The sequence below is a fragment of the Diceros bicornis genome, chromosome 7, assembly GCF_020826845.1.
Source record: "Diceros bicornis minor isolate mBicDic1 chromosome 7, mDicBic1.mat.cur, whole genome shotgun sequence".
In the NCBI taxonomy this organism is placed as follows: Eukaryota; Metazoa; Chordata; class Mammalia; order Perissodactyla; family Rhinocerotidae; genus Diceros; species Diceros bicornis.
In genome coordinates this window covers 56,222,330-56,248,519 of record NC_080746.1, presented here as the reverse complement: position 1 = coordinate 56,248,519, position 26,190 = coordinate 56,222,330, and the positions used below count along the sequence as shown (strand labels likewise).

Sequence of the window (26,190 nt, the reverse complement as noted above, 5' to 3'; positions counted from 1 at the left end):
GCAGGCTGTGTGTGTGTGAGTGTGTGTGCTGGGAGAGGGATAAAGGAACTGAAACAAATCAAGTGGATGAGCTGGTTATTAAGAGGTCAAATCTTGTTAAATGGAATATGAGGGAGCTGGCCCCGTGGCATAGTGGTTAAGTTTGCGCGCTCCACTTCAGTGTCCCAGGGTTCACAGGTTTAGATCCCAGCTGCGGACCTACACACAGCGCTCATCAAGCCATGCTGTGGTGGCATCCCATATACAAAATAGAGGAAGATGGGCACAGATGTTAGCTCAGAGCTAATCCTCCTCAGCAAAAAGAGGAGGATTGGCAATGGATGTTAGCTCAGAGTCAGTCTTCCTCACACACACACACAAAAGTAATGGAATATGGTTGGAAAAGGAAGACAGCTTAAGAAGTGATGTGGAACTTAAGGAGAGTGGCAGGTTTTAAGGTGTCAGTAATATCTGCCATATTAGAACAGAAATATCCTGGTAGTTTTCAAAGGGGCCTGGTGGGATGGTGAGGGATAGCATCAGGGGAACTAGCCTTTCCCAGTGCTTCCTGCCATGATGAATACTTTACCTACCCTCATTTCATTTAGTTCTCACATTAATCCTACAAGACCTGTAATATTATTCCCATTTTACAGCTAAGGAAAATGCAGTTCAAAGAGGTTAAGTAACTCACCCAAGAACTTCTCACTGCAGGAGAGTGACAGAGATGGAATTGGAACTCAGGTCTCTCTTGACTCCATACCTATCCGCTTTCTATCAAACCATTGTCAGAACCCTGTGACAAAAGGCCCTTCGCTTGGGTCTTTGTCTTGAAATGATCTACCTTTGCAACAGAAAGCTGACTTCCTTTGTTTAATAATTTATAGCCTGCCTTGTTCTAAAAAGATACAAGTTTGCTACAGAGTTGGGTAAGAAGCTGTCCAGTTACCCTGCTGTTAACCGGAACACAAATCCTTCTGCATTATGCTAGACCTTTTGAAATAAGCTGTGGAAGCAGTGTTCCTGTCCATTAGCAAATGAGTACTAGTGTATATCCAGAATAGGTAAATATGTACACACAGAAAGTAGATCAGTTGTTGCTTAGCGCTGGAGGGGAATGGGAGGTTTAGGAGTGATAGCTAAAGGGTATGAAGTTTCTTTATGAGGTGATGGAAGTCTTCTAAAATTATAGTGATGGTTAAATAACTCTGTGAATATACTAAAAAGCGTTACATTGTACACTTAAAAAAAAAGGAATACTGGTGTACACAAGGCAGATAACCCAGATCATAAAAATATAAATACAATGCAACTATGACATACAACTATCTACTGGGGCTTTGGGGAGAAAAAGGAGGAGGATTGGTGATGGATGTTAGCTCAGAGCCGGTCTTCCTCAGCAAAAAAAAAAAAAAAGAGGAGGATTAGCACAGATGTTAGCTCAGGGCTGATCTTCCTCACACACAAAAATAAATAAATAAAAATAAAATAAAAATATAAATACATATCATATAAATATATAAGGGAATGATTGTAACAAAGTCTTACCCATTTCTGGGTGCATGGCAGCTACAACTAGGCCTAAGGAGGCTGTTGGTTTCATCTAAGTATGTATGTGTATTTGGGGTGGGGGGAGTCACACACCCAGGTGAGGAGCTGGGAGGAAGGTTCTCTCCAGCCTTTAGCTTCTTGGTGGGACTCAGCTCTTCCAGACCTGAGAGTTTGATTAAGAAACTAATGTGGTGTAGGTATGTGAGAGACAGAGAGAGATGAGTGATGAGAGCATGAGTTGTCTAATGTTTTATATCATGTATTACCATTTGAAAACCTTTTAAGCAATGTTTTATAAGTATTAAATCTTTCAGCTTTCCAGCTGCATGTTTATACTGGCTGCCCCTCCTTTTCTTTGTAAGTCAGACTCATTGTGGTTGTGGGTATTTTTAGCCTAACTAGATATCCCAGAAACCATCTGGTCTCTTGACAGTGGAAATTTTAAGCCAGTTGCCTTTTAGACAATGCTGCTTTCTCTTGTTTATGACTTCATTATGTGTTTGGAAGAGAGAGCTTCCCTAGATGTGCTGAGCCTGTTCTATGGCAGAGTAGAGTAGAATGTAAGATCAGTATGCTGTGGTAGAAAGAGCACAGTCCTTAGAATCATAGAGATATAAGTTTAAATTTTGGCTTCAGCTGTGTCACTTTGGAAAGATCACTTCCCTTAGTTCTTTGTAAATTGAGGATGATGATACTTATCTCATAGGGTCTCTGTATGGATAAAATGAGATACAATACATTTAAAACACTTGGAACAAGTGTTGGAGAGGATGTGGAGAAAAGGGAACATACACTGCTGGTGGGAGTGCAAACTGGTGCAGCCACTATGGAAAACAATATGGAGATTCCTCAAATAAATTAAGAATAGAGCTACCATACGATCCAGCTATTACACTGCTGGGCATTTATCCAAAGAACATGAAAACATGAATGCGTAAAGATATATGTACCCTTATGTTCACTGCAGCATTATTCACAATAGCCAATCCTTGGAAGCAACCTAGGTGCCCATCAAGGGACGAATGGATGAAGATGTGGTATGTATACACAATGGATACTACTACTCAGCCATAAAAAAGGATGAAATCTTGCTATTTGTGACAATGTGAATGGATCTTGAGGGTATTATGCTAAGCGAAATAAGTCAGAGGGAGAAAGTCAAATACCGTATGATTTCACTCATAAATAGCAGATAAAAACAACAATAAACAAACACATAGAGACAGAGATTGGATTGGTGGATACCAGAGGGAAGGGGGCAGGGAAGAGAGCAGAAGGGATGATTAGGCACATATGTATGGTGATGGATTGTAATTAGTCTTTGGGTGGTGAACATAATGTAGTTTACACAGAAATTGAAATATGATGAGGTACACCTGAAATTTATATAATGTTATAAACCAAAGTTACCACAATAAAAAAAACAAAAAAAATAAAAACATCACAAAAAAATAAAAATAAAACACTTTGCACAGTGCCTGATAGGTAATAGAGTCCTAGTAAATGTTGAAGTTTTCTTTCCTTGCCTTAAGGAGAAGAGAGGCATTTCTGTATATATTTTTATTCATTTTTAAGAAATTTATTGAATATATACACTCTGTGCCTGGCACTGTGTTAGGATTTTGGGGTACAGAAATGGATGTGCACACAGAGGGGAGGAATAATTGCTTTCCCTATTGTTTAGCGAAGGCATTATTTGAGCTCTTTCAATCCTAAGAACATTATCAAATTTACTGCTCTTCACTATTCTCAGCCAGCATTTTGAAGCCTCTTAACCTGACCAAATACTACAATATTATCTGTGTATTATTTTTATGGTTTATATAATATTTTCACATTTATGATTTTTGTAACTCTTCATGTGACAATAACACATAAAGGTGGGGATAGAGTTATATAGGAACAAAATTTTTATATGCTATTGAAATTGAGTTGGTATTAATTGAAATAGATTATTGTAAATTAAGATGTTGACTGTAATTCCCAGGGCAACCACTAAGAAAATACCTAAAACATATATAGTTAAAGAAATAAGAAAGGAATAAAAAGGGTACACTAGGAAATATGTAACACAAAAGAAGGCATTAATGGAGGAATTGAGTAATAAAAATGGTATTAGGACATATAGAAAACAAATAGCAAAATGGCAGAAGTAAGTCCTTCCTTATCAGTAATTACATTAAATGTAAATGAATTAAAGTCTCCAATTAAAAGGCAGAGATTGGCAGAATGGATTTTTAAAAATATGATCCAGGGGCCGACCCCATGGTGTAGCGGTTAAGTGCGCATGCTCTGCTGCTGGCAGCCCGGGTTTGGATCCCGGGCATGCACCGACGCACAGCTTGTCAGGCCATGCTGTGGCAGCATCCCACAAAAAGTAGAGGAAGATAGGCATGGATGTTAGCTCAGGGCCAGTCCTCCTCAGCAAAAAGAGGAGGATTGGCATGGATGTTAGCTCAGGGATGATCTTCCTCACACACACACACACACACACACACACACACAAAATATGATCCAAATATATGCTAAGACTCACTTTAGATCCAAAGACAGAAATAGGTTGAAAGTGAAAGGACAGAAAAAAGATACTCCATGCAAACAGTGACTGAAAGAGAACTGGAGTAGCTATACTAATATCAGACAATGTAGACTTTAGGACAAAAAGTATTACAAGAGACAAAGAGGGGCATTGTATAATGATAAAAGGGTCAATCCCTGAAGAACATATACCAATTGTAAACACATATGCACCTAATAATGGATCTATAAAATATATGAAACAAACACTGACAGAATTGAAAGGAGTAATAGACATTTTAACAATAATAGTTGGAGATTTTAACATCCACTTTCAAAAATGGATAGAATAATATAGATGAAAGAAAGAAAGATATATAAGACTTGAATAATATAGTATACCAACTAGACCTAACATATATAGAGCACTTTTACCCAGCAACAGCAGAATACACATTCTGCTATAGTGCACATGGGACATTCTCCAGGATAGACTATATGTTAGACCATAAAACAAGTCTCAATAAATTTTAAAAGATTGGAATAATACAGAATATCTTTTTTGACCACAGTGGAATGAAGCCAGAAATCAGTAACAAAAGGAAAATTGGAAAATTCACAAATATGTGGAAATTAACTCATTCTTAAAAAAACCAATGGGTCAGAAAAAGAAATCACAAGAGAAATTAGAAAATACCTTGAGAGGAATGAAAATGAAAACCAATGTACCAAAACTTATGGGACACAGTAAAAGCAGTGCTTAGAGGGAAATTTATAGCTGTAAAAGCCTACATTTAAAAAGAAGAAAAATTTCAAATAAATAACCTAATCTTTTACCTTAAGGAACTAGAAAAAGAAGAGTACACTAAACTCACATCAAGCAAAAGGAAAGAAATAATAAAGATTATAGTGAAGATAAATGAAATAGAGAATAGAAAAACAATAGAGAGAATCATTGAAACCAAAAGCTGGTTCTTTGAAAATCAACAAAATTGACAAACCTTTAACTAGACTGATCAAGGAAAAAAGAACACTCCAATTACTAAAATCAGGAAGGAAAGTGTGGACATTACTACTGACATTATAGAAATGAAAAGGATTATATAAGAATATTGTGAACAATTTCATGCCAACAGATTAGATAACCTAGATGAAATGGACAAAGTCCTAGAAACACAGAGTACCTAAACTGACTCAAGAAGAAATAGAAAATCTGAATAGACTTAAAACAAGTGAAAAAGTTGAACCAGTAATCAAAAAACATTCAACAGAGAAAAGCCCAGGATCAGATGGCTTCACTGGTGTTTCTACCAAACATTTAAAGAACAATTAACATGAATCCTTCTCATACTCTTCCAAAAACTAGAAGAGGAATGAACACTTCCCAACTCATTCATTCTTTGAGGCCAGTATTACCCTGATACCAAAGCCAGATGAAGACATCACAAGAAAAGAAAACTACAGACCAATATCCCTTATGAATATAGTTCTGGCACACCATTAGAGCAAAAAAATGTGAATTTTGATGCATTAGAGAGGGTAAGGGGAACAATTTGACTTTATCTGCATCACACCTCCCCCAAGGCAGCACAGCTCAGGGCCAAGAGAGATCTTCCTGGCCCATGATTTCCCCTGTGGCGGGAAAATGAGAGCATGTGAGTGAGCACCTGGCTTCTCCAGCTGTGTAGGACACTGCCAAAGAAGCCCATTTCTCATTTGCCTCATCCAGAGTACTGATTCATGAGTTGCATGATAGGGGAAGGAAGAGGCTGGGAGAGTGGCAGATAGGACTCTCAGAGGGCATTAAAGGAATGAGGATCCTACTGGCTACATCACAGAATCCATCAAGAATCCCACCCACAAATCACTAGGGACGCCTCACTTACAGATCCTCTTAGCGGGCCCACAGTCACTCCCGGCCCTTCACAGGCCTCACTCACACACACCCACACCCTGTGGCTGGCTCCCTATGCATGCTCCTGGTGGCAGTGAGAGTAAGTTTTGGCAGATAGCTAGTGAGGATGCATAGAAAGCCAGCTAGAATCTGTGAGCAAGGGAGAGATCACAAACTTGAGCTATAGTGCCACCCTTGGGAAGGCAAAAGGGAGGCCACCATCACTCAGCCTGGTGTGTTGCAGGATCAAGAGAAGACATACAAGCTTAAGAATTCTGCCAAAAGATGGGGCAAGTAGCAAGTAGCAGGTGTATTCACTGAAGGTCTGAGAAAGCCTCAGAATCTCTACCAGGGCTGATGGAAGGTATTTCTCTCCTGAAGGCAGTTAGTAAAGACTGGAGGAGGTGACTGCTACTTCAAATGTGAAGACAGTATGCAAAACTTCAAGGAACATGAAAAATCAAGGAACATGACACCATCAAAGAATCACAATAATCTTCCAGTAATGGATCCCAAAGACATGGAGATCTACAATTTACCCAGTAAAGAATTCATAATAGCTATTTTAAGAAAGCTCAATGAGCTACAAGAAAACACAGAAAGACAATTCAATTAAATCAGGAAAACAATACATGAAGCAAATGAGAAGTTTAACAAAGAGATAGAAATCATAAAAAAGAACCAAACAACAATTTTGGAGCTGAAGAATACAAAGAATGAAAAGAAAAATACAATAGAGAGCATCAACAGCAGAATGGATCAAGCAGAAGAAAGATGAATGAAAAGGAGTGAATGGGAGCCAGCCCCAGTGGCCTAGTGGTTAAGTTTGGCATGCTCCACTTCAGTGGCCTGGGTTTGGTTCCTGGGTGTTGACCTACACTACTCGTCTGTTAGCGGCCATGCCGTATGTGGCGGCAGCCCACATACAAAAAAAGAGGAAGATTGGAGGCAGATGTTAGCTCAGGGAGATTCTTCTGTAGCAAACAGAGAGAAAAAGAATGAAGAAAGCCTACATGATCTATGGGATACCATCAAAAGAAACAATTTGCAAATTTTTGGACTTCCAGAAGGAGAAGAGAAGGAGAGGGAGAAGGGGGCAGAAAGCTTACTTAAAGAAATAAGAGTTGAGAATTTCCAAAATCTAGGGAGAGATTTGAATGTCAAAGTTCGTGAAGCTCCTAGGTCACTAAACAAACTCAAAGAGATCCTCTCCAAGACATGTTACAATAAAATTGTCAAAAATAAAAGATAAGTGAGAATCTTAAAAGCAGCAAGAGAAAAGAGGCTTGTAACTTAGAAGGGAACCCCCATAAGGCTATCAGCAGAATTCTAAGAAGAAACCTTACAGGCCTGGGATTGGGATGATATAGTCAAAGTGCTGAAAGAAAAAAATGGCAAACCAAGAATAGTCAATCCAGTAAAGTTGCCCTTGAGAAATGAAGGATAGATAAAGATTTTCCCAGGCAAACAAAAGCTGAGGGGACTTCATCACCCCGAGACCTGCCTTACAAGAAATGCTGAAAGAAGTTCTTCAGGCTGAAACAAAATGGTGCTAATTAGTAATGTGAAAATATACAACACGCTAGTAAAGGTAAGTATATAGTCATATTAAGAATACAGATCTTCCTTGACTTCCTTGAAAATATCATAAGTCGAAAATGCATTTAATATACTTAACCTACTAAACAACATAGCTTAGCGTAGCCTACCTTAAATGTGTTCAGAACACTTACATTAGCCTACAGTTGGGTGAAATAATCTAACACAAAGCCTATTTATAATAAAGTGTTGAATATCTCATGTAATTTATTGAATACTGGTGAAAAACTGAATGGTCGTATGAGTACAGAATGGGTGTAAGTGTATCAGTTGTTTACCCTTGTGATTGCGTGGCTGACTGGGAGCTGCAGCTCGCTGCCACTGCCCAGCATCATGAGAGTATTGTACCACATATCGCTAGCCCGAGAAAAGATAAAAATTCAAAATCTGAAGTTTGGTTTCTACTGAATGCATATTGCTTTCACACCATCATAAAGTCAAAAAATTGTAAGTCCAACCGTCGTAAGTTGGGGACTGTCTGTATTCTAATACTGTAAGATGGTAGTATGTTAACCACTTAACTACTATAAAGGTTAAAGGACAAGAGTATTAAAAATAACTAGCTAAAATAATTAATGAATACACAATATAAAAAGACATCAAGTGTTTTGTGACATCAAAATCAAAATGGAGGGGTGTAAAAGGGTCAAGTTTTTTTATGTGATTGAAGTTCTTATCAGCATAAAATAGACTGTTATATCTATGAGATGTTTTATGTAAGCCTCATGGTAACCACAAAGCAAAAACCTACAGTTGATTTGCAAAAAATAAAGAGAAGAGAATCAAAGTATACCAGTATGGCAAATCATCAGTTCACAAAGGAAGGCTGCAAGACAGAGAGAAAGGAACAAAGAAACTACAAAACAGCTAAAAAACAATGACTAAGATGGCATTAGTAAGTCTTTACCAATCAATAATTACTCTAAATGTAAAAGGATTAAATTCTCCAATCAAAAGGCATAGAGTGGCTGGATAGATTGAAAAAACGAGACCCAACTATATGCTGTCTACAAGAGACTCACTTCGGCTTTAAGGACACACGTAGGCTCAAAGTGAAGGGATGAAAAAAGATATTCCATGCAAGTGAAAACCAAAAGAGAGTGGGATTAGCTATTCTTATAGCAGACAAAATAGACTTTAAGCCAAAAATGGTAACAAGAGACAAAGAAGGTCAATATATAATGAAGGGGTCAATTCATCAAGAGGATTAACAATTATAAATATATATGTACCCAACATTGGAGCACCTAAATATATTAAACAAGTACTAAATATATTAAACAAATACTAATAGATCTGAAAGCAGAAACAGACAACAATACAATAATGGTAGAGGACTTCAATACCTTACCTTCAACAATGGATAGATCATCCATACAGAAAACCAATAAAGAAATGTTGGAGTTGAGCTACACTTTAGACCAAATGGACCTAATAGACATTTGGACATTCCATCCAACTGCAGCAAAATACACATTCTTCTCAAGTGCACATGGAACATTCTCCAAGATAGATCATATAGGTCACAAAACAAGTCTTAGCAAATTTAAGAAGATTGAAAGCATACCAAGTATTTTTTCTGACCACAGTCATATGAAACTAGAGATCACTAACAGGAGGAAAAGTGGAAAATTCACAAATATGGGGAAATTAAACAACATGCTCCTAACAAGCAGTGGATCGAAGAACAAATCAAAAGGGAAATCAACAATATCTTGAAACAAGTGAAGATGGAAATACAACATACCAAAACTTATGAGATGCAGCAAAAGCAGTTCTAAGAGGAAAGTATATAGTGATAAACACCTACATTAAGAAGAGAGAAAGATCTAAAATAAACAACTTAACTTTACACCTCAAGGAACTAGAAAAAAAGAAGAGCAAACTAAGTCCAAGGTTGCAGAAGGAAGGAAATAACAAAGATCAGAACAGAAATAAATGGATACCAGAAACACAATAGAAAAGATCAATGAAACCAGGAGCTGGTTTTTTGAAGAGATAAACAAAATTGACAAACCTTTAGCTAGGCTAACTAAGAAAAAAAGAGAGAGACTCAAATAAAATGAGAAGTGCAGGAGAAGACATCACAATTGATAACACAGAAATACAAAGAATCATAAGAGACTACTATGAACAATTATATGCCAACAAATTGGATAACCTAGAAGAAATGGATAAATTCCTAGAAACATACAACTACCAAGACTGAATCATGAAGAAATAGAAAATCTGAACAGACCAATAATGAGTAAGGAGATTGAATCAGTAATGAAATATCTCCCAACAAAGAAAAGTCCAGGACCAGATGGTTTCCCTGGTGAATTCTACCAAACACTTAAAGAAGAATTAATGCTAATCCTTCTCAAACTCTTCCAAAAAATTGTAGAGGAGAGAACACTCCTAAACTCATTTTATGAGGCCAGCATTACCCTGATACCAAAGCTAGGTAAGGACGCTACAAGAGAAGAAAACTATAGGCCAATATCCCTGATGAATATAGTTAACAAAAATTCTTAACAAAATATTAGCAAACTGAATTTAACGGCACCTTAAAAGGATCATACACTCTGATCAAATGGGATTTATCCCTGGGATGCAAGAATGGTTCAACATAGGCAAATCAATACATGTGATACACCACATTAATGGAAGGAAAGATAAAAATCCTATGATCATTTCATTAGATGCAGAAAAAACATTTGACAAAATACATCCATTTATTATAAAAACTCTCAGCAAATTGGGTGTAGAAGGAACATACTTCAACATAATAAAGGCCATATATGACAAGCCCACAGCTAACATCATACTCAAGATTTTCCTCTAAGATCAGGAACAAGACAAGGGTGCCCACTCTCATCACTCCTATTCAGCATAGTACTGGAAGTCCTAGCCAGAGCAGTTAGGCCAAGAAAAAGAAATAGGCATCCAAATTGGAAAAGAAGTAAAATTGTCTTTGTTTGCAGATAATATGATCTTATATATAGAAAATCCTAAAGACTATCAAAAAACTCTTAGAGCTAATCAATGAATTTAGTAATGCTGCAGGATACAAAATCAACATACAGAAATCAGGTGTGTTTCTACGCACTAACAATGAAATATCTGAAAATGAAATAAAACAGCCCCATTCACAACAGCATCAAAAATAGGAATAAATTTAACCAAGGAGGTGAAAGTTCTGTACACTGAAAACTATTAAGACTTTGATTAAAAAAAATTGAAGACACAAATAAATGGAAAGATGTCCCATGTTCATGGGTCAGGGGAATAAAAAATCCATACTCCCCAAAGCCATCTATAGATTCAGTGCAATCTCTATCAAAATTCCAATGGCATTTTTCACAGAAATAGCAAAAACAATCCTAAAATTTGTATGGAACCACAAAAGACCTCGAATAGCCAAAACAATCCTGAGAAAGAACAAAGCTGGAGGCATCACACTTCCTGGTTTCAAACTATACTATAAAGCTATAATAATCAAAACAGTATGGTACTGCCATAAAAATAGACACACAGACGAATGAAACAGAATCAAGAGCCCAAAAATAAACCCATGCGTATATGGTCTGCTGATATTAGACAAGAGAGCCAAAAATACCCCATGGAGAAAAGATAGTCTCTTCAATAAATGGTGTTGGGAAAACTGGATAATCACATGCAAAAGAGTGAAACTGGACCCCTAGTTTACACCACTCACAAAAATTAACTTGAAATAGATTAAAGACTTAAATATAAGACCTGAAAGTATAAACCTTCTAGAAGAAAACATAGGGGGAATCTCCTTGACATTGGTCTTGGCAGTGATTGTTTTGGATATGACACTAAAAGCACAGGCAATAAAAGCAAAAATAAATTAATGAGACTACATCAAATTAAAAAGTTTCCATACAGCCAAAGAAACAACAAAATGAAAAGGCAACCTATGCGATGGGAGAAAATATTTGCAAATCATATATCTGATAAGGGATTAATATCCAAAATATATAAGGAACTCATATAATTCAATAGCAAAAAAACAAATAATCCAATTAAAAAATCAGCAGAGGAACTGAACATTTTTCCAAAGAAGATATACAAATGGCTAACAGAAGAAAAAAATGCTCAACATCACTAACCATCAGGGAAATGCAAATCAAAACCACAATGAGATATCACCTCACACCTGTTAGAATGGCTGTCCTCAAGAAGTTGATAGATAACAGGTGTTGGCGAGGATGTGGCGAAAAGGGAGCACTTGTGCACTACTGGTGGGAATGTAAACTGATACAACCACTATGAAAAACAGTATGGAGGTTCCTCAATGGAGGTTCCTCAAAAAATTGAAAAGAGAACTACCATATGATCCAGCAATCCCAATTCTGGGTATGTATCCAAAGGAAATCTTGAAGAGATATCTGCACTTCCATGTTCACTGCAAAATCATTCGCAATAGCCAAGGTGTGGAAACAATCTAAGTGTCCATCCATGGATGAATGGATAAAGAAAATGTGTTATATGTGTATAGGGGAATATTATTCAGCCATGAGAAAGAAGGAAATCCTGCCATTCGCAACAATGTGGGTGGACCTTGAGGGAATTATGCTAAGTGAAATAAGTCAGAGAAAGACAAGTACTGTATGATATCCCTTATATGGAGAATCTTAAAAGGCCAAACTCATAAAAACGGAGAGTAGAATGGTGGTTTCCAGGGAGTAGGGGAAATGGGGAGATGTTGGTTAAGGGGTACAAACTTCCAGTTATAAGATGAATAAGTTCTGGGCATCTAATATACAGCATGGTGATTATAGTTAACAACACTGTATTATAGACTTGAAAGTTGCCAAGAGAGTGGATCTTAAATGATCTCACTACAAAAAAGAAATGGTAATTATGTCAGATGATGGAGGTGTTAACTATCCCTATTGTGATAATCATTTCACAATATATAGGTGTATCAAATCAACACATTGTACACTTTAAACTTACATAATATCATATGTCAATTATATCTCAGTAAAGCTGGAAAAAAAGAAAAAACCATCCTGATTGCAAAGGAAGTAAAACTATCTCTAATCACAGATGACATGATATTATTCATAGGAAATCCTAAAGACTTCATGAAAAAACTATTAGACCTAATAAATGAATTTAGCAGTTACAGGATACAAGATCATCACACAAAAATCAGTTGCATTTCTATACACTAGCAATGAACAATCTGGAAATGTAATTAGAAAAGCAATTCCATTTCCAATAGCATCAAAAAGGAATAGAATAGTTATCAATAAATTTAACCAAGGAGGTGTAAGACTTGTACACTCAAAACTACAAAACATTGTTGAAAGCAATTAAAGAAGACTAATAAAGGGAAAGATGTGTGCTCATGGATTAAAAGACTTAATATTGTTAAGATGGCAAAACTCCGCAACTTGTTTTACAAGATTCATTGCAATACCTATTAAAATTCCAACCTCCCTTTTTGCAGAAACGAACAGGCTGATACTAAATTCACATATGGAATTGCAAAGGATCCCAAATAGCCAAAACATTTTTGAAAAAGAACAAAGGTGGAAAACTCACACTTCCTGATTTCAAAACTTACTGCAAAGCTAGAACAATCAAAAGATTGTGTATCTGAAACAAGGGTAGATATATTAATCAGTGGAATAGAGTTGAGAGTCCAGAAATAAATCCGTACATCTATGGTCAGTTGATTTTCAATAAGGGGGGACAAGACCATTCAATGGCAGAAAGAATAGTCTCTTCACATGTCGTGCTGGGATACCTGGATTTCCACTTGCCAAAGAATGAGGTTGCACCCCAACCTCACACCATATACAAAAATTAAGTCAAATTGGATCAGACACCTGAATATAAGAGCTAGAACTATACAACTCTTAGAAGAAAACCCTTGGAGAGTTTAGCTGTGTAGTTATTGCTCTCTTATAGCACTTTTGTGCTATGATGTGGTGGACTTCAGTGACTGGATGCTCCTGTGGGTCAAGATTATCTTTTCATCAATCTGTCTCCAGTGCTTTGTACAGAGTTGGTGCTCAGTAAAGCTGCTAACCAAGTGGATGGCAAAGACAATGACAGTTTCAGCCATACTTAGGTTTACCAAAAAGATTTTAGATTGTCAGAAACTACTTTGGGTATTCTTTTTTTGTGCATGTGAAGAAGATCGGCCCTGAGCTAACATCTGTCAATCCTCCTGTTTTTTTTTTTTGGCTGAGGAAGACTGGCCCTGGGCTAACATCCATGCCCATCTTCCTCCACTTTACGTGGGATGCCGCCACAGCATGGCTTGACAAGTGGTGTGTTGGTGCACACCCGAGATCCTAACCGGCGAACCACGGGCCGCTGCAGCGGAGCGCGCGCACTTAACTGCTTGCGCCACTGGGCTGGCACCTACTTTGGGTATTCTTGTTGTGTACTTGAGGGCTGCAAGTGTGAGTTTCCTCCCTGGGGCTTTTCTTTCATCAAAATGGAGTTTAGGGGGCATGTGAAGAGTTTCTCCCTAGCAATAGGTAGTTGTCATTTGTACATCTGATAACTTAGGCATGTAGCCAGTGTCTTTAAATTTGACTCTGTTACTGCTGACAAAATGGACTCCTACTCTGTTTTTAAAAATTATATTAATTATGTAATGTTTGGACATTTAAAGTATAGGTCCAGCCTCAGTCTGATTATCTCTAATGACATGGAGCTCAGTACCTCCTAAGGTAGCTATCAGTTAACAGCTCTGACTGTTACAAAGTTCTTTCTTATGTTGATCAGAACATCTTTTCCTTTAAGTCTACTTGTTTCTCCAATGGAATCGTGCCAAACAAGTCATATGTTTGAAATAATAATGCTGTCTCTTTCAGCTCTATATCCATTCGTCCTGACCCAAAGTATATGTTATTCACCTCAGCATTTTAATCTGCCAGCCAGTTTACTTCTGGGTGGCTTACTCTAGTGACAGTTGGTGTGAGTTCTGGGAATGCAAATGAATTTCAATACTATTCTAGGTAAAATACAAATGAAGCTGACTTCTAAGCAGCTGCCTTTATAGGATGATGTTGAAGTTTCCTACCTGCTCCAAGATCTCCCACTAGTTGTACTATCTGTACAACTCTCACATTATTTGTTTAGGTTCAGTGTTGAATTTTCTTGGTTAAGTGCAGACATGTGATGCAGGTTGGCCACGGCTTTCTCCTGTGAATACCATAGAATAGATTAGTTCATCAAATTGGAGCCATCTGCAAGGTGATGTGACCATGAGACACATAGGATGAGAGAGTTTTGAATGGGAGGAGTAACACAGAAATGCTGGAATAAAAGCCATTGCGGGTAGGTTGGACAGGTCTTCGCTAGAGATGTAGGGAGAGGAGAGGCAGCACCCTGGGAATGTACCTCATTACCTCCTTTATAAGTTTTCTCTGAGCTAATCCTGGCATAGTAAAACTTTAGAAGTAAATCTTTTGCTACAAAAGAGTAGATATGATGTATTCCATTCCAAAGCTCAATAGAATCATTCAAAGAAATAATTTCTGTTTGGGATCATCTGTATGGCTATGTGCCTACCTTGACTTCTGGCAAATTTGTATTTATCCTTAAAAACACATATGCCACAGGAAGGCTTTTCCAACCCTGTTCTCACTCCATCTCTGGTAATTAATAACTCTTCTCTTATGCCATTCTGTCTCTTAGGCATACTTTTTTTGTTGTAACATGTCACTGTATTATATATACATTATTTATTTGTCTGCCTGACTGGACTCTGATTCCTTGAAGACCTAGATTGTATCTCATTCTTTGTATTTATTCCCAGTGCCCAGACAGTGCTCATCGGTGACTGGCGTATAGTAAGTGTATAATAAATGCTTGTTGAATAGAATTATAGCACAGGTAAAATATCAGTTGCAAACATTTGTAAAAACATTATTCTCACCAGACATTTATTAGGCCAAAGTTGGAAAGCAGGAAACAAAGGTGAATAAAAAAACAATTAAGGATCCCTGCTTACTTACAGTCTGTGGAGTGGATGACAGTCATGTGCGCATAATTCTTAAGCAGTGGGATTAATGTGATCATACAGGTTCTGTGGGTTTTGGTTTGGGTTGTGAAGTCATAATGTAATGCATGCACAAGATAAAAAAATCATGTGTTCTTGAAGTCTCTTAAATCACCAGGATTTACGCCTTGGAAGCTCAAATTTAATGGATCAAGGGAGAGATTACATTTAATTTTGACTCCCTAAATAAAAATCTAGTGTACTGCTATGCATTTTTATAAGTACTTAAGTATTTGTTTCGTGGCTGATTTAGATTGCTGAGGAGAGGTTTGGGCCTCATAAAAGGAAAAAATTTGTTGTTTGTAAAGGTAATTTAACACTGTATTCACCCTATCAAGGAAGATGAAGTATCCCTACATCTCTCTAAGCTTAAGCAAAATAGCCATTGGTCTTGTGTCGTTTATGCAGGGTCTAGTGGGAAACAAAGGCTTAAACCAAATGTTTTCTCTGGAGAACTTTCTCTTTTGACAGGATTTGTTCTTAGAATGCGTTCTGTTAATAAATTAACTCATTTTCTATTGTAGCCGCCCAAGAGAATTGTCTTTCTTAGTGGGTGGCTTTGAAAGCACAGAAGAGTTGTTATTCTTTTTCCTTAGCTAGCATATGGGCTACTTTTGACTGTTTGTCTTTTATTTATTCTTTTTTAGGAACCTAAATTCCAAGGTGGAAAGGAGTCAAAGCTGCAGTGATACTGCTCAGGACAGAATGAAGAGCAGACTCAGAGCAGCCCCAACCGGCAAAGCCAAAGTATACCTCACACACAGGCTTTTGGGCTTTCTAGTCCCATCCCATAACCTGTTGCACATGGCCACGAGAGAAACTATTCCAGATGAGAGGAGGCAGAATGGGTCCTAGGCACACTAGTTATGTTGGAGAATGTTACAAATAGATGTGAAGGAATTAGAGTTTGAATTAGTAGCCAGATGGGTGGAATGAGGGCCAATAGAGCCTTTTTAAAAATTCTAGATGAAGTTTTTTTCCTATACATTTTCAGTTTTATTAATTATTTCAAGTGTGTAGGAATTTCTGCAAATGGTATGCATTCTAGGTTAGGGATTTTCCCTATTTCTTAGGCTCACATCACCCTTTATCCCATTTCTTCCCATTCCCCTCCTTATCCCTCTACCATCATGAAGGAATTGTGAAGAAGAAAAAAAAAAAAAAATATATATATATATATTTATATATATATATATTTATATATATATATTTATATATATATATTTATATATATATTTATATTTATATATATTTATATTTATATATATTTATATTTATATATGTATGTATAATCTTTTTAATCTCTTTCAGGTCACAACTATGACCCCAGCCTCCAACCCCATCATTGGTGTCCTCTTGTCCACTCAAAACAACCGTTGCCTCTCGGCCCCTGACCTCACCATCGAAAAGCGTCTACCCTTCAGCTGCCTGCCATCCTTGGCTTCCCTGCATAAGCCAGAGCGCTCCATCAGCCCTGAAAGCAACGACAGCATCTCTGAAGAACTAAACCATTTCAAGCCCATTGTCTGCTCACCATGTACTCCTCCCAAGAGACTCCCTGATGGCCGCGTGCTAAGTCCCCTCATCATCAAATCAACACCCCGCAACCTAAACAGAAGCCTGCAGAAGCAGACTTCTTATGAGGCCAGTCCACGGATCCTCAAAAAGTGGGAACAGATCTTTCAGGAGCGGCAGATCAAAAAGACCCTTTCGAAAGCCACCCTCACCTCCCTGGCTCCAGAAACGGGAGAAGACTTCCTAGTCTCTGAGGTTATCCATTCTAACAAGGAGAAGCCACTTCTGGCTGTAAATACAAGACTGTCCAGTGGGCAAGCACTCTCTGAGTATACTGGGCCCACCCCCACTGACCTTGATTATTTCCCCTCTGTTAGCCAAACAAAAACAGAACAGGGCAGTACTAGTAAAAGGAGCACTGAGATCTCATTGGAAACCTGCTGTTCTTCAGAACTCAAAGTGGGAGCCAGTGGGACTTCTTTGGAGAGAGAGCAGTTTGAAGGGTCAGGGTCAACCCCAGATGCCAAGTTAGATAAAACCTGTATAAGTACAGCCATGAAAATCTCAACAGTTAATTCAGTGCTACCCAAAAACAGTGTTTTGGGTGGGGTCCTCAAAACAAAGAAACAGCTGAAGACAGTGAATCATTTTGATCTGCCTAACGGTGTTCTGGTAGACAACCTAGGTGAGGAGCCACTTCCTTCCTTGCGTCGGGGCCGGAAAAGGCATTGTAAGACTAAGCACTTGGAACAAAATGGTTCCCTTAAGAAACTGCGACAAAGCAGTGGTGAGGTGGGTCTGGCCCCGACAGATCCGGTACTGCGAGAGATGGAGCAGAAATTGCAGCAAGAGGAAGAGGACCGACGGCTGGCTCTGCAGTTGCAACGCATGTTTGACAACGAGAGGCGGACTGTGAGTCGGCGGAAGGGAAGCGTGGATCAGTATCTCTTACGGTCCAGCAACATGGCCGGGGCCAAGTAGCACCTAAGGAACAGTGTTACCTATTTTTAAGAGGTCTTTGGGCTTGATCATTTATCCTGAAGAGCTGAGTGTTCTCACTTTGGGTTTCTTTTAATGGCAAAACACTGTCTGATATGGTTCTGAGGGTTCCAGGGCCTTTGCAGTCTATATCCAAGGGAACTGCATCTCTGCCTCCCTGTGACCCAGGCTGGAAGCACTCCTCACTCCCCAAGTGACCCACCCCTGAGGGCTTCTGGGCCACATCTGGCAGCACCCACTTGGAGTGAGATTCAGGAGCACAGTCACTAGAGTTAGAAATGGTAGAGGAAAGAGGGGATACCTTCTCAAACTGACAGACCTGACTTCTTTCAACAGGGTGTTTTAAATCAGCCTTGCAGATAAAAATTAGTTCCATCTTTTTCAAAAGTCAAACAGTGTAGTTCTTTGGCAGATCCAAAAAGATTATGTTCCTCTGTCTCCTTACCCTTACCACAAGTAAATATACCTAATGAAATCAGTTGAGTTTATGCTTCTACAAAAGTTAATTTAGATTCCCTGTTTAAAAAATAACATTTGATTAATGCTATATAATTGACATGTGCAGTCATTGTTTAATTTGGTCTTCCCAGGAGACCTAACATGTAAGTGGTATTAGCCTCATTTTTAGATAATGAGACTGCCATGCATATGTTCAGGTTCTCTCAACTACTAAGTGGTAGGGCCCAGACTGACCGCTGGGTCTCCCAACGACAAATCCCATGGATTTTCCACACAAACAGGTTGCCATAATGGGCTGCAATCCAAGGGCATGCCAGAGGAACCTAGGGAAAGCTGGCTGGGCATTGAATACTGATCATGCAAAATCTACATGCAGATAATAGAGAGTGACTAGAAGTATAAAGATATGCTATGCAGTTATCCCCACCCCCCACAGTATAGCCTTCTGTTTTCCTGGAGGGTTCCACCCCATGAGATAAATGACAATTGGACTTCATTATTACTGTCCACATGGCCAAGTGTTATCTGCAATGTTGATCTAAAATCAAAAAAATTTTCCCAGAAGTCAGGTAAGAACAATGGTGAAACTCCATACTATGGAAACAAGGTATCTGGCTGGATGCAGCTGGTAAATTCAGTCCCATGGACCTTTGGGGTTTATTTTCCTTAGCAGCTGACACCATGTGTCTTTTGCATCCCTGGTGGTGCTTGGTGCTTCTGCCCATCTGGGCTCATTGAGAATAGGGATTAAGATATGATTTTAGGGAATCTCAGATGGGCTGGCATTCCCTGTGCATGTATGAGCTGTTGCTATGAAGTCATGTGACTTGCATTTTAACAAACTTTTCAGAACTTATATATCCCAATGTATGTTGTCCCCCTTGAGTGGTCCCAGCAGGATACTGCATAGTTTTTCCAATGATGTTGCCGTTGGTGAGAACATTTCTGGAACTGTCTTCAAAGTCTAGAAACATCTAGAAACATAGACTCCTAAAATGTTAGAACTGGAAGGGACCTTAATGGTCATCTCTTCTAACCTCCTCCTCTTACTAAAGCAGAAGCTAAGATCCAGAACAGTGACTCACTGATCAAGGTCACTAGGGATTTACTATATCACTTTCTTTTTGATTCTTCTCAGGAGATTTCCTGAGAAGGAAATCTCTGGGCATCTTCTTCTCTGGGCAAATCTTTAATCTTTTGGGGTTATGGGAGATAGAATTTTGAGTTTGAAACTAGTCAGAAGCTATTTGAAACCTCTGGAAGACAAGGTAGGTTATCAAGAGGGTTTGGAGTCATAAGTGAGGTACAGCTGTAAAGCAGTCAGAGCCATTTTCTAGTGCAGCTCATAAACAGTTCCCAAAGAGAAGTTCCAGAGATGTCATAAGCATTTTGGTCATCATTGAGATACGTGGAACTTCTTCAGTGACTACTTTGGTGGGGAGTGTCACTCACCTGAATGTATGTATTCTGTGTTTTATGTGTCTGTGCGTGCACACGTGCAGATGTATGTTTAAAAAGCATACATCAGTCTCATTACTTTATATTCACACCACTTCAGTTCTAGGTCCTACCAGCAACATATGCCCTCCAAAGGCTGCTGGAGGGCGTGTTGGTGCCCAAGATAGAAGAGCTGGCACTGGTCTGCAAAGGACAGGGAGGGTGACTTACTAAATGCCCTTAGAGAAAACATCAGTACTGCCATTTCATATAGTTCCTTTTCGATCTTAGTAAATATTATTGGAAGGCTAGTCTCATTGGTAGTAGCAAAGACAGACACTTATTTTTCCACTTGCCACCATTTTTTATATCTCCAGTAATTTGAAAAAGAAGTTTTCAGTTGGAACTGATTTTTCTTTTTGGGAAAAAGATAAATATTTTTAATAGAAAAAGGTATATATTTTAAATATTTCCCCAAAGTAATACTTTCATTTTAAGAAATTACGTAGAAGTAGCAACAAGTTTTAGCTTCAGGTGCCGAGTAAAAAGCTACTTCTTCTTAAGGGAATATTCCACACGCTGGATCCAGCTTACTGACTTTCCCCCGTGCACCTACTGAGGTGCCTAGAATGGTATTGACAGTTGTTTTCCAAACTTCCAGCTGAGCAGTAGTCCTTCAAATATAGGCAAAGCAGTTTAAGTTAAAGAGGGTCAGGGTTTAATCTTTAATCTGCTTGGCTTTGGAGAAGGAAAAGACCACTGAGGTATTATCTCTATTTTAAGATGCTTCCCATACTTAATAACTAAAACCTGAACACTTTTTGTTTCTGAAAATTTTCCCTCTCCTTGATTGTGAAGTTGGTAACAAATGGAGTTGACATGAATTCTTTAGCAAGACAAGGAAAATAGAATGAGGAGGAGGGTTTGTGAGCTACAATAAGAGATACACTATTTCATAAAACAAACATTTCTCACAAATCATTGGAATCTGATTCACCATACAAATTTCCCACGTCCTACCAACGCTGTTCCTTGTGAATATGCATTCTGTGTTTTTTCTTATTAAAGGGGAAGTTATGAGACATTGGAAGATGGAGGTCTTTCTGATGGGAATTCCAAGAAATGTGGTGCCCTGAGAAGGGGGGGCTCGGCCCTTTTCTATAGAGTGGGAAAGACACTTTGGGAACGTGTTCATGACCCATTGATTGTATCTGCTGGAAGAAGTCATCTGGGCCTACTGGATTGGTGTCAAATCATGGGATTATGCATCTAGCCCCTGGCCCCTTTCATATAATTGCCTCTTTTTTTTAAGGTTAATTCTTCTTGGCTGAGGCCTCCCAGGAAAACCTTTTGTAGGTGGCTTCATTTATTTTTTTAAAATTTAATTTTTAAAGTTTTGCCTGGAGGAAGCACTGGTGATAAACGCCTTCTCTCTGTTTGTTCATTTTCCCTAAAAGAAAAATGCCCTTAACAGAGTAAAGCTGCTTAATTAATTGCTGTATGATTACAAACTGACAGACTGACTAAAATGGGAAGCTGCCACTGTGCTTGACTGGTGAAGCTGATGACCGAAGGCTGTGCTGTCCACCCTTTCTGTTCCATTTGGCAGGCATTTCCTGAACTTTGAACTGTGCCAACCCTGTGCTGGGTCATGGAGATACAAAGATGGAAAGGACAGCCCCTGCTCTTGGGGAGCTCAATGTCTAATGGAATGTATTTGAATGTATGCGTGGCTGGAGAGTTTGTGAATGGTCTTATAAAAGGCCCGTTCTTTCATAGCGATGATCTTGGAGGGTCCCATTCAAGATACTGTCCAGCACCCCGAAGGCTGCCTTGAATATTTTAGATACCCCCATCAGTATTTGTGAATTTGATTGCAACACTGCTTTCCATTTCCTAAGTAATTTTACCAGAGGAGAATGAATTTTTTCCTCCAGTGATTACAGGACAATAACATATCTTCAGGAGCTGCTTTTGGCATAAGCCCCAAGTAATGAGGCAGTTTGTGGATCACTGACGTGGTCAGAGGAGACCCACATCTCAACTTAGTAGCCTTCTAACCTCTTCCCCAACCAGACAGACCTCTTACCAGAGCTGGCAGCAGCTTGGGATTCCTTTCCTTTTTCCTGCCTGGCTTTTCATTGAGCAGGAAAGGAAGGAAAGAAAAATTGAAGGCTGGATCATAATCATAAAATGTTACAGCTGGAATGGGCATGGAAGTCATCCAAGTCAAACTCTGCACCCTGCCATCCCTCTTTTCTTTTTTAAGAACTGAGGAACTTCATTGAGGTCTGTGCCCTGTGCCCTATTTTATAGTTTTCTAGGGTCTGAATAAATAGCCCTTTAAGTTATACACACACACACACGATTTGCTAGTGAGGGGGACACCCAAATGATATAGGAAGCTTTTTGTTTTTAACAGCTTTTTCTTTCTGACATTTTCAGTTAGAATTAGAATGTACCTATGTCCCCTGAACACCTAGCCAGGTAGGGAAGAGCCCTATAGTGTGAGTAATGTGAATATGGAATCTTCGGAAGTGATATATTTTGATTGGAATGGTCATCATTTTTAACTACCAAGGGTTAAAACCCAGCCAGCCCTTCATTTTTCTTTGAAAATCAAGAACTCCTTGGGGACTTGAAGTCTTTCTCAGCTAGCCTTTTCCTCATCAACCCATAGAGTGGTCTTTTGGCCTGGTTTTTACAAGTGAGCAAAGCTGCTTATAAATTCTGTGACTCGATGAGAAAGCAGGTCTGCTTTTTTTTTTTTTTTGAGGGAGGTGGATTCGAGGGAAAGAGGCTGCTGAATAGATTTTCCTCCAAAGATGATCCAGAAATGCATCTTTACACATGACTTATCCACTGTAGCTTTCTGAAGAAGACTATTCTACAGAAAAGAGACTGACAGATATGCAGAGGTCACCAGTTTAGAGATTGGTTAAATTGGATGAAGGAAAAGTGCCAAGACTGAATGTGCACATTGTTCTATGTATTATCAGTATTTTTTTTCTTCCTAAGAAAAATATTTACACACTTTGCTTTGTGAGTAAATGCTTCCTTCATGTCTTGTCAATAAGTGTGGGAGGCAACCTCAAACTTGGGGCAGGCTCCCTCTACCTTTTCTGGTGTCTTATATCAAGAACTAGTTGGACAAAGCCAAGGTAAGGCCAGGCGTGTCCTCTTCCTTTCCTCTCATTTAGTAAGGGGTAAAAACAGGCCGTGCACTCCTCGAAGATCAAGGCCCTGAGCTCAAGAGTAGCCTTTGGGCCCTGGCTCTAGGTGGCAGCAGTCAGATTCGTCCTTGTTGGCCCTGCCCACCCTCCACGCTGTGCCACCAGTGGAAGCAGGTGCTTTCCCTCAGTGGGTTCAGCCCTTAGCCTCCAGCAGAACACTAGAGAATGGGTAACTATGCAAGGGAAAAAGGATTATTTAAATGCCAACTAATGGATTTTTTGTGTGTGCCTGATATTGTTTACTCTCAATTCTTTGTACAAACACAGTTGTCCTTAGGGCCTTTTTCCCTCTCACCTAGAAATAGAAAATGGGTTGTATATTGGTTTTATTCAACCTGCTGTCTGCACTAGAATTGGAGAAGGGACCTGGATCCTTGGGGACTGCCACAGCTGGCTGCCTCCCTCTCTGACTCATCATAAAGAGCATTTTGACAAAGACAGAGGACTCAGAACAGGGCATGCCTTGTCAGGGATGCTTCTGCCAACAAGGAATCAAGTGGGATGCTGTGTTGTTTATTTAGACAGTACCAAAATGCATTCTTCAATGAATGTATGCCTGCTTGAGGAGAGGCCCAAGTTGAGAATACACTAAAGCAAACTCATGAAAGTGAACATTCTGTTGCTAGTCAAAAAGTCTCATCTCTGGAGAGCAATCTCAGACAAAACTGGGCTAAGTTTAGACTATGTGTGTTTGATTTTTGGTGCTATCTTTGCTCGAGGAGATGCCCCACATTGGAATGTCTTGCTTTGGCATGCAGAAATTGGGAGAAATTAGGTAGGATGGGGTGGAAAATCGTGCTACATCTTTTGAGTTCTAAATTATTTCCAGTTTACAACTGTCATATGTAACCATTCTTACTCCTAATGAAGGCGCCAAGGAAGTGTGACTAAAGAACAGACGTACAGGATGGCGCTGGCCTTGTACATTAAGGCTGTATGCAGAACATCTGATTTTTCAAAATAGCCTCTTTTGGAACCATTGCTGAGGAATTCATCAAAATCCCCTTGGCATCAGTTTCTCATCCAACAGAGAACAAATGTATCCCTGTTCCATCTAAACTTGTAAAACCAATTTGAAAGACTGATGTAAGAATCCATGCCATACATAGTAAACCAGCATTTGGGACCTTTGAAATCATTTGGCCCAGCCTCTTCCGAAGGAGGGTCATTAAAATGATTTGCAAGAAAACGATGTAGCTAGTTGGAGATATGAGAAAAGAACTTGTTTGTCCCTTGGCCCCTAAAGTAACAGAAAATGTTCTACAAACCACACTTATTCTCTATAGCCTAGTGTGGTGAAGGGGGTGGCCCTCATTTATGGATGGGAAACTCTGGCCCTTACATTGCCTGGAAGCTGGGTCCTCTGACTCCAAAGCCACTGATTGCTTTCTTCTGCTGCCCTGGCTCAAATCAGCCTCAGGGTGCCACCCTCCACTGGCTTTGGCTAACAGTATGGTTCCAGTTGCTTTCTGGGTAGGATCTCCTTCTGGATTGGGCCTGACAGGGCTAGAGAGATCAGAGTCTTCCCTCTGCACCCACTGTAGGGGTGGGAGGTGTCTTGAGGTAGCAAGGATTGTGAGGCACAATCTGCATCTGATTCAGTTTTCTCTCCTCTGGCCACATCTGACTTTTCTCTGGTGCTCACTGGCATCTTGGATGAGTGACTAGAAAAACAGGTTGGGCCTACCTAATTTTGGAGAATTGGTGGTGGGAGAAACTATTTCTTCTGGTTTGCTCTTTTTAGAAAATTGGAGAAGGCTCAGAAGAGTGTGGCAGCCAGCTTCCCATGTGCTTATGGAGAAGGAAGGGGGCTCTGGGTGACAGCCACCCCAGGGGGATGAAGCATCCTAGTGGTAGATGAGGTGTGGGGAGAGTAAGTGACTATGCTGGCAACGGGGAGGGTGGCGACCACCCCAAAAGCCTCCTTGATTAGTTATGAATTCCCGCTTATTTGACAAATCTAGTTTGAGGCTTTACTCACTGAGACAAGGACTAGGTCATGTCTCTTCAAAAGTACAAAACTCAGGAAATCAAGCAACTGAAATTTGCTGACTCCAGAGCCCTCAAAAGTGTTTAACACCAAAAGGACCCATCGAGATTGAAAACTCCATTGATGCTATGGGTAAGGTTAAATGACCTGCCCTACATCATACAGCAAATAAGAGATAGATAGGGTTAAAAATTGCACCGTGGTAATGTGACCAAGTCTGGATTACTCCTGAAATATAAAAGAATGGACACCACTGGTGAGTGATTGTGTGGCTTCCAGAGATTCAGCAGTTCACCTGTATGGGAGAGTGGGTGAGTGGACAGTGATACCCCACCTTGCATTCTTAAAACAGCAGGCAGGTTGGAGTGCTGTTTTTTGATAGGAACGTGGCTTTAATAAGTGGGTGCTCAGGCATTGCCTGTGGGAACATGCCTAGCACTGGCTTCTAGTCATCTGAGCCATAGCTGTGTATAATATGTATAATCCCATTAAGACAGCTGGCGTGAGCTATTTCCCACTCCTCCCAGCACATTCATTCAGTAAATCTTACTGAGTGCCTCCTGGACCCAGGCCCTGGGCTGAGCACCAGGGGTATAATCAGTTCTTGGTACAATGCAGAGTGATGAGGTCATACTGGGTCACAAAGAAGGAAAGCTCAGTTTAGTTTGGGATGAGAGTTCAAAGACATACCTGAGCTAAGGCTGACAGGATGAATAAGAAACACCAGCTCCCCCATGTGGTCTTACGGTGGTGTTCCTAGACGAGTAGCAGTAGCTTCCTAGGGGCTTCTTTCCTGGGAGTTCTATACTGATGTGATTTAGCTATACGTGCGGGAAAATGGGCCAGTGCTCTACACTCGCTCTGCAGACAGCCTCTGAGATGGGAAAGCTAACAATCAGGAAAGCAGAGTGATCCTGGCAGCCTGGAACTCCAGCCTGAGACTAAGATGATGAAATGTAGGAAAAAGGGACAGCAGTTC

General features: G+C 39.5%; 1 protein-coding gene across 1 annotated transcript in view; it reads left to right on the top strand.

The window, feature by feature from the left end:
* Positions 1–23,026, top strand: part of RNF169 (ring finger protein 169) — an 81,961-nt gene extending 58,935 nt beyond the window's left edge. Inside the window, exons 5-6 of the mRNA XM_058545601.1 lie at positions 16,226–16,325; positions 16,890–23,026. Of these exons, the coding sequence (XP_058401584.1) occupies positions 16,226–16,325; positions 16,890–18,074 (1,285 nt within the window). The 3' untranslated portion in view covers positions 18,075–23,026. The remainder of the gene's footprint in view (positions 1–16,225; positions 16,326–16,889) is intronic.
* Positions 23,027–26,190: the final 3,164 nt, after the last annotated feature.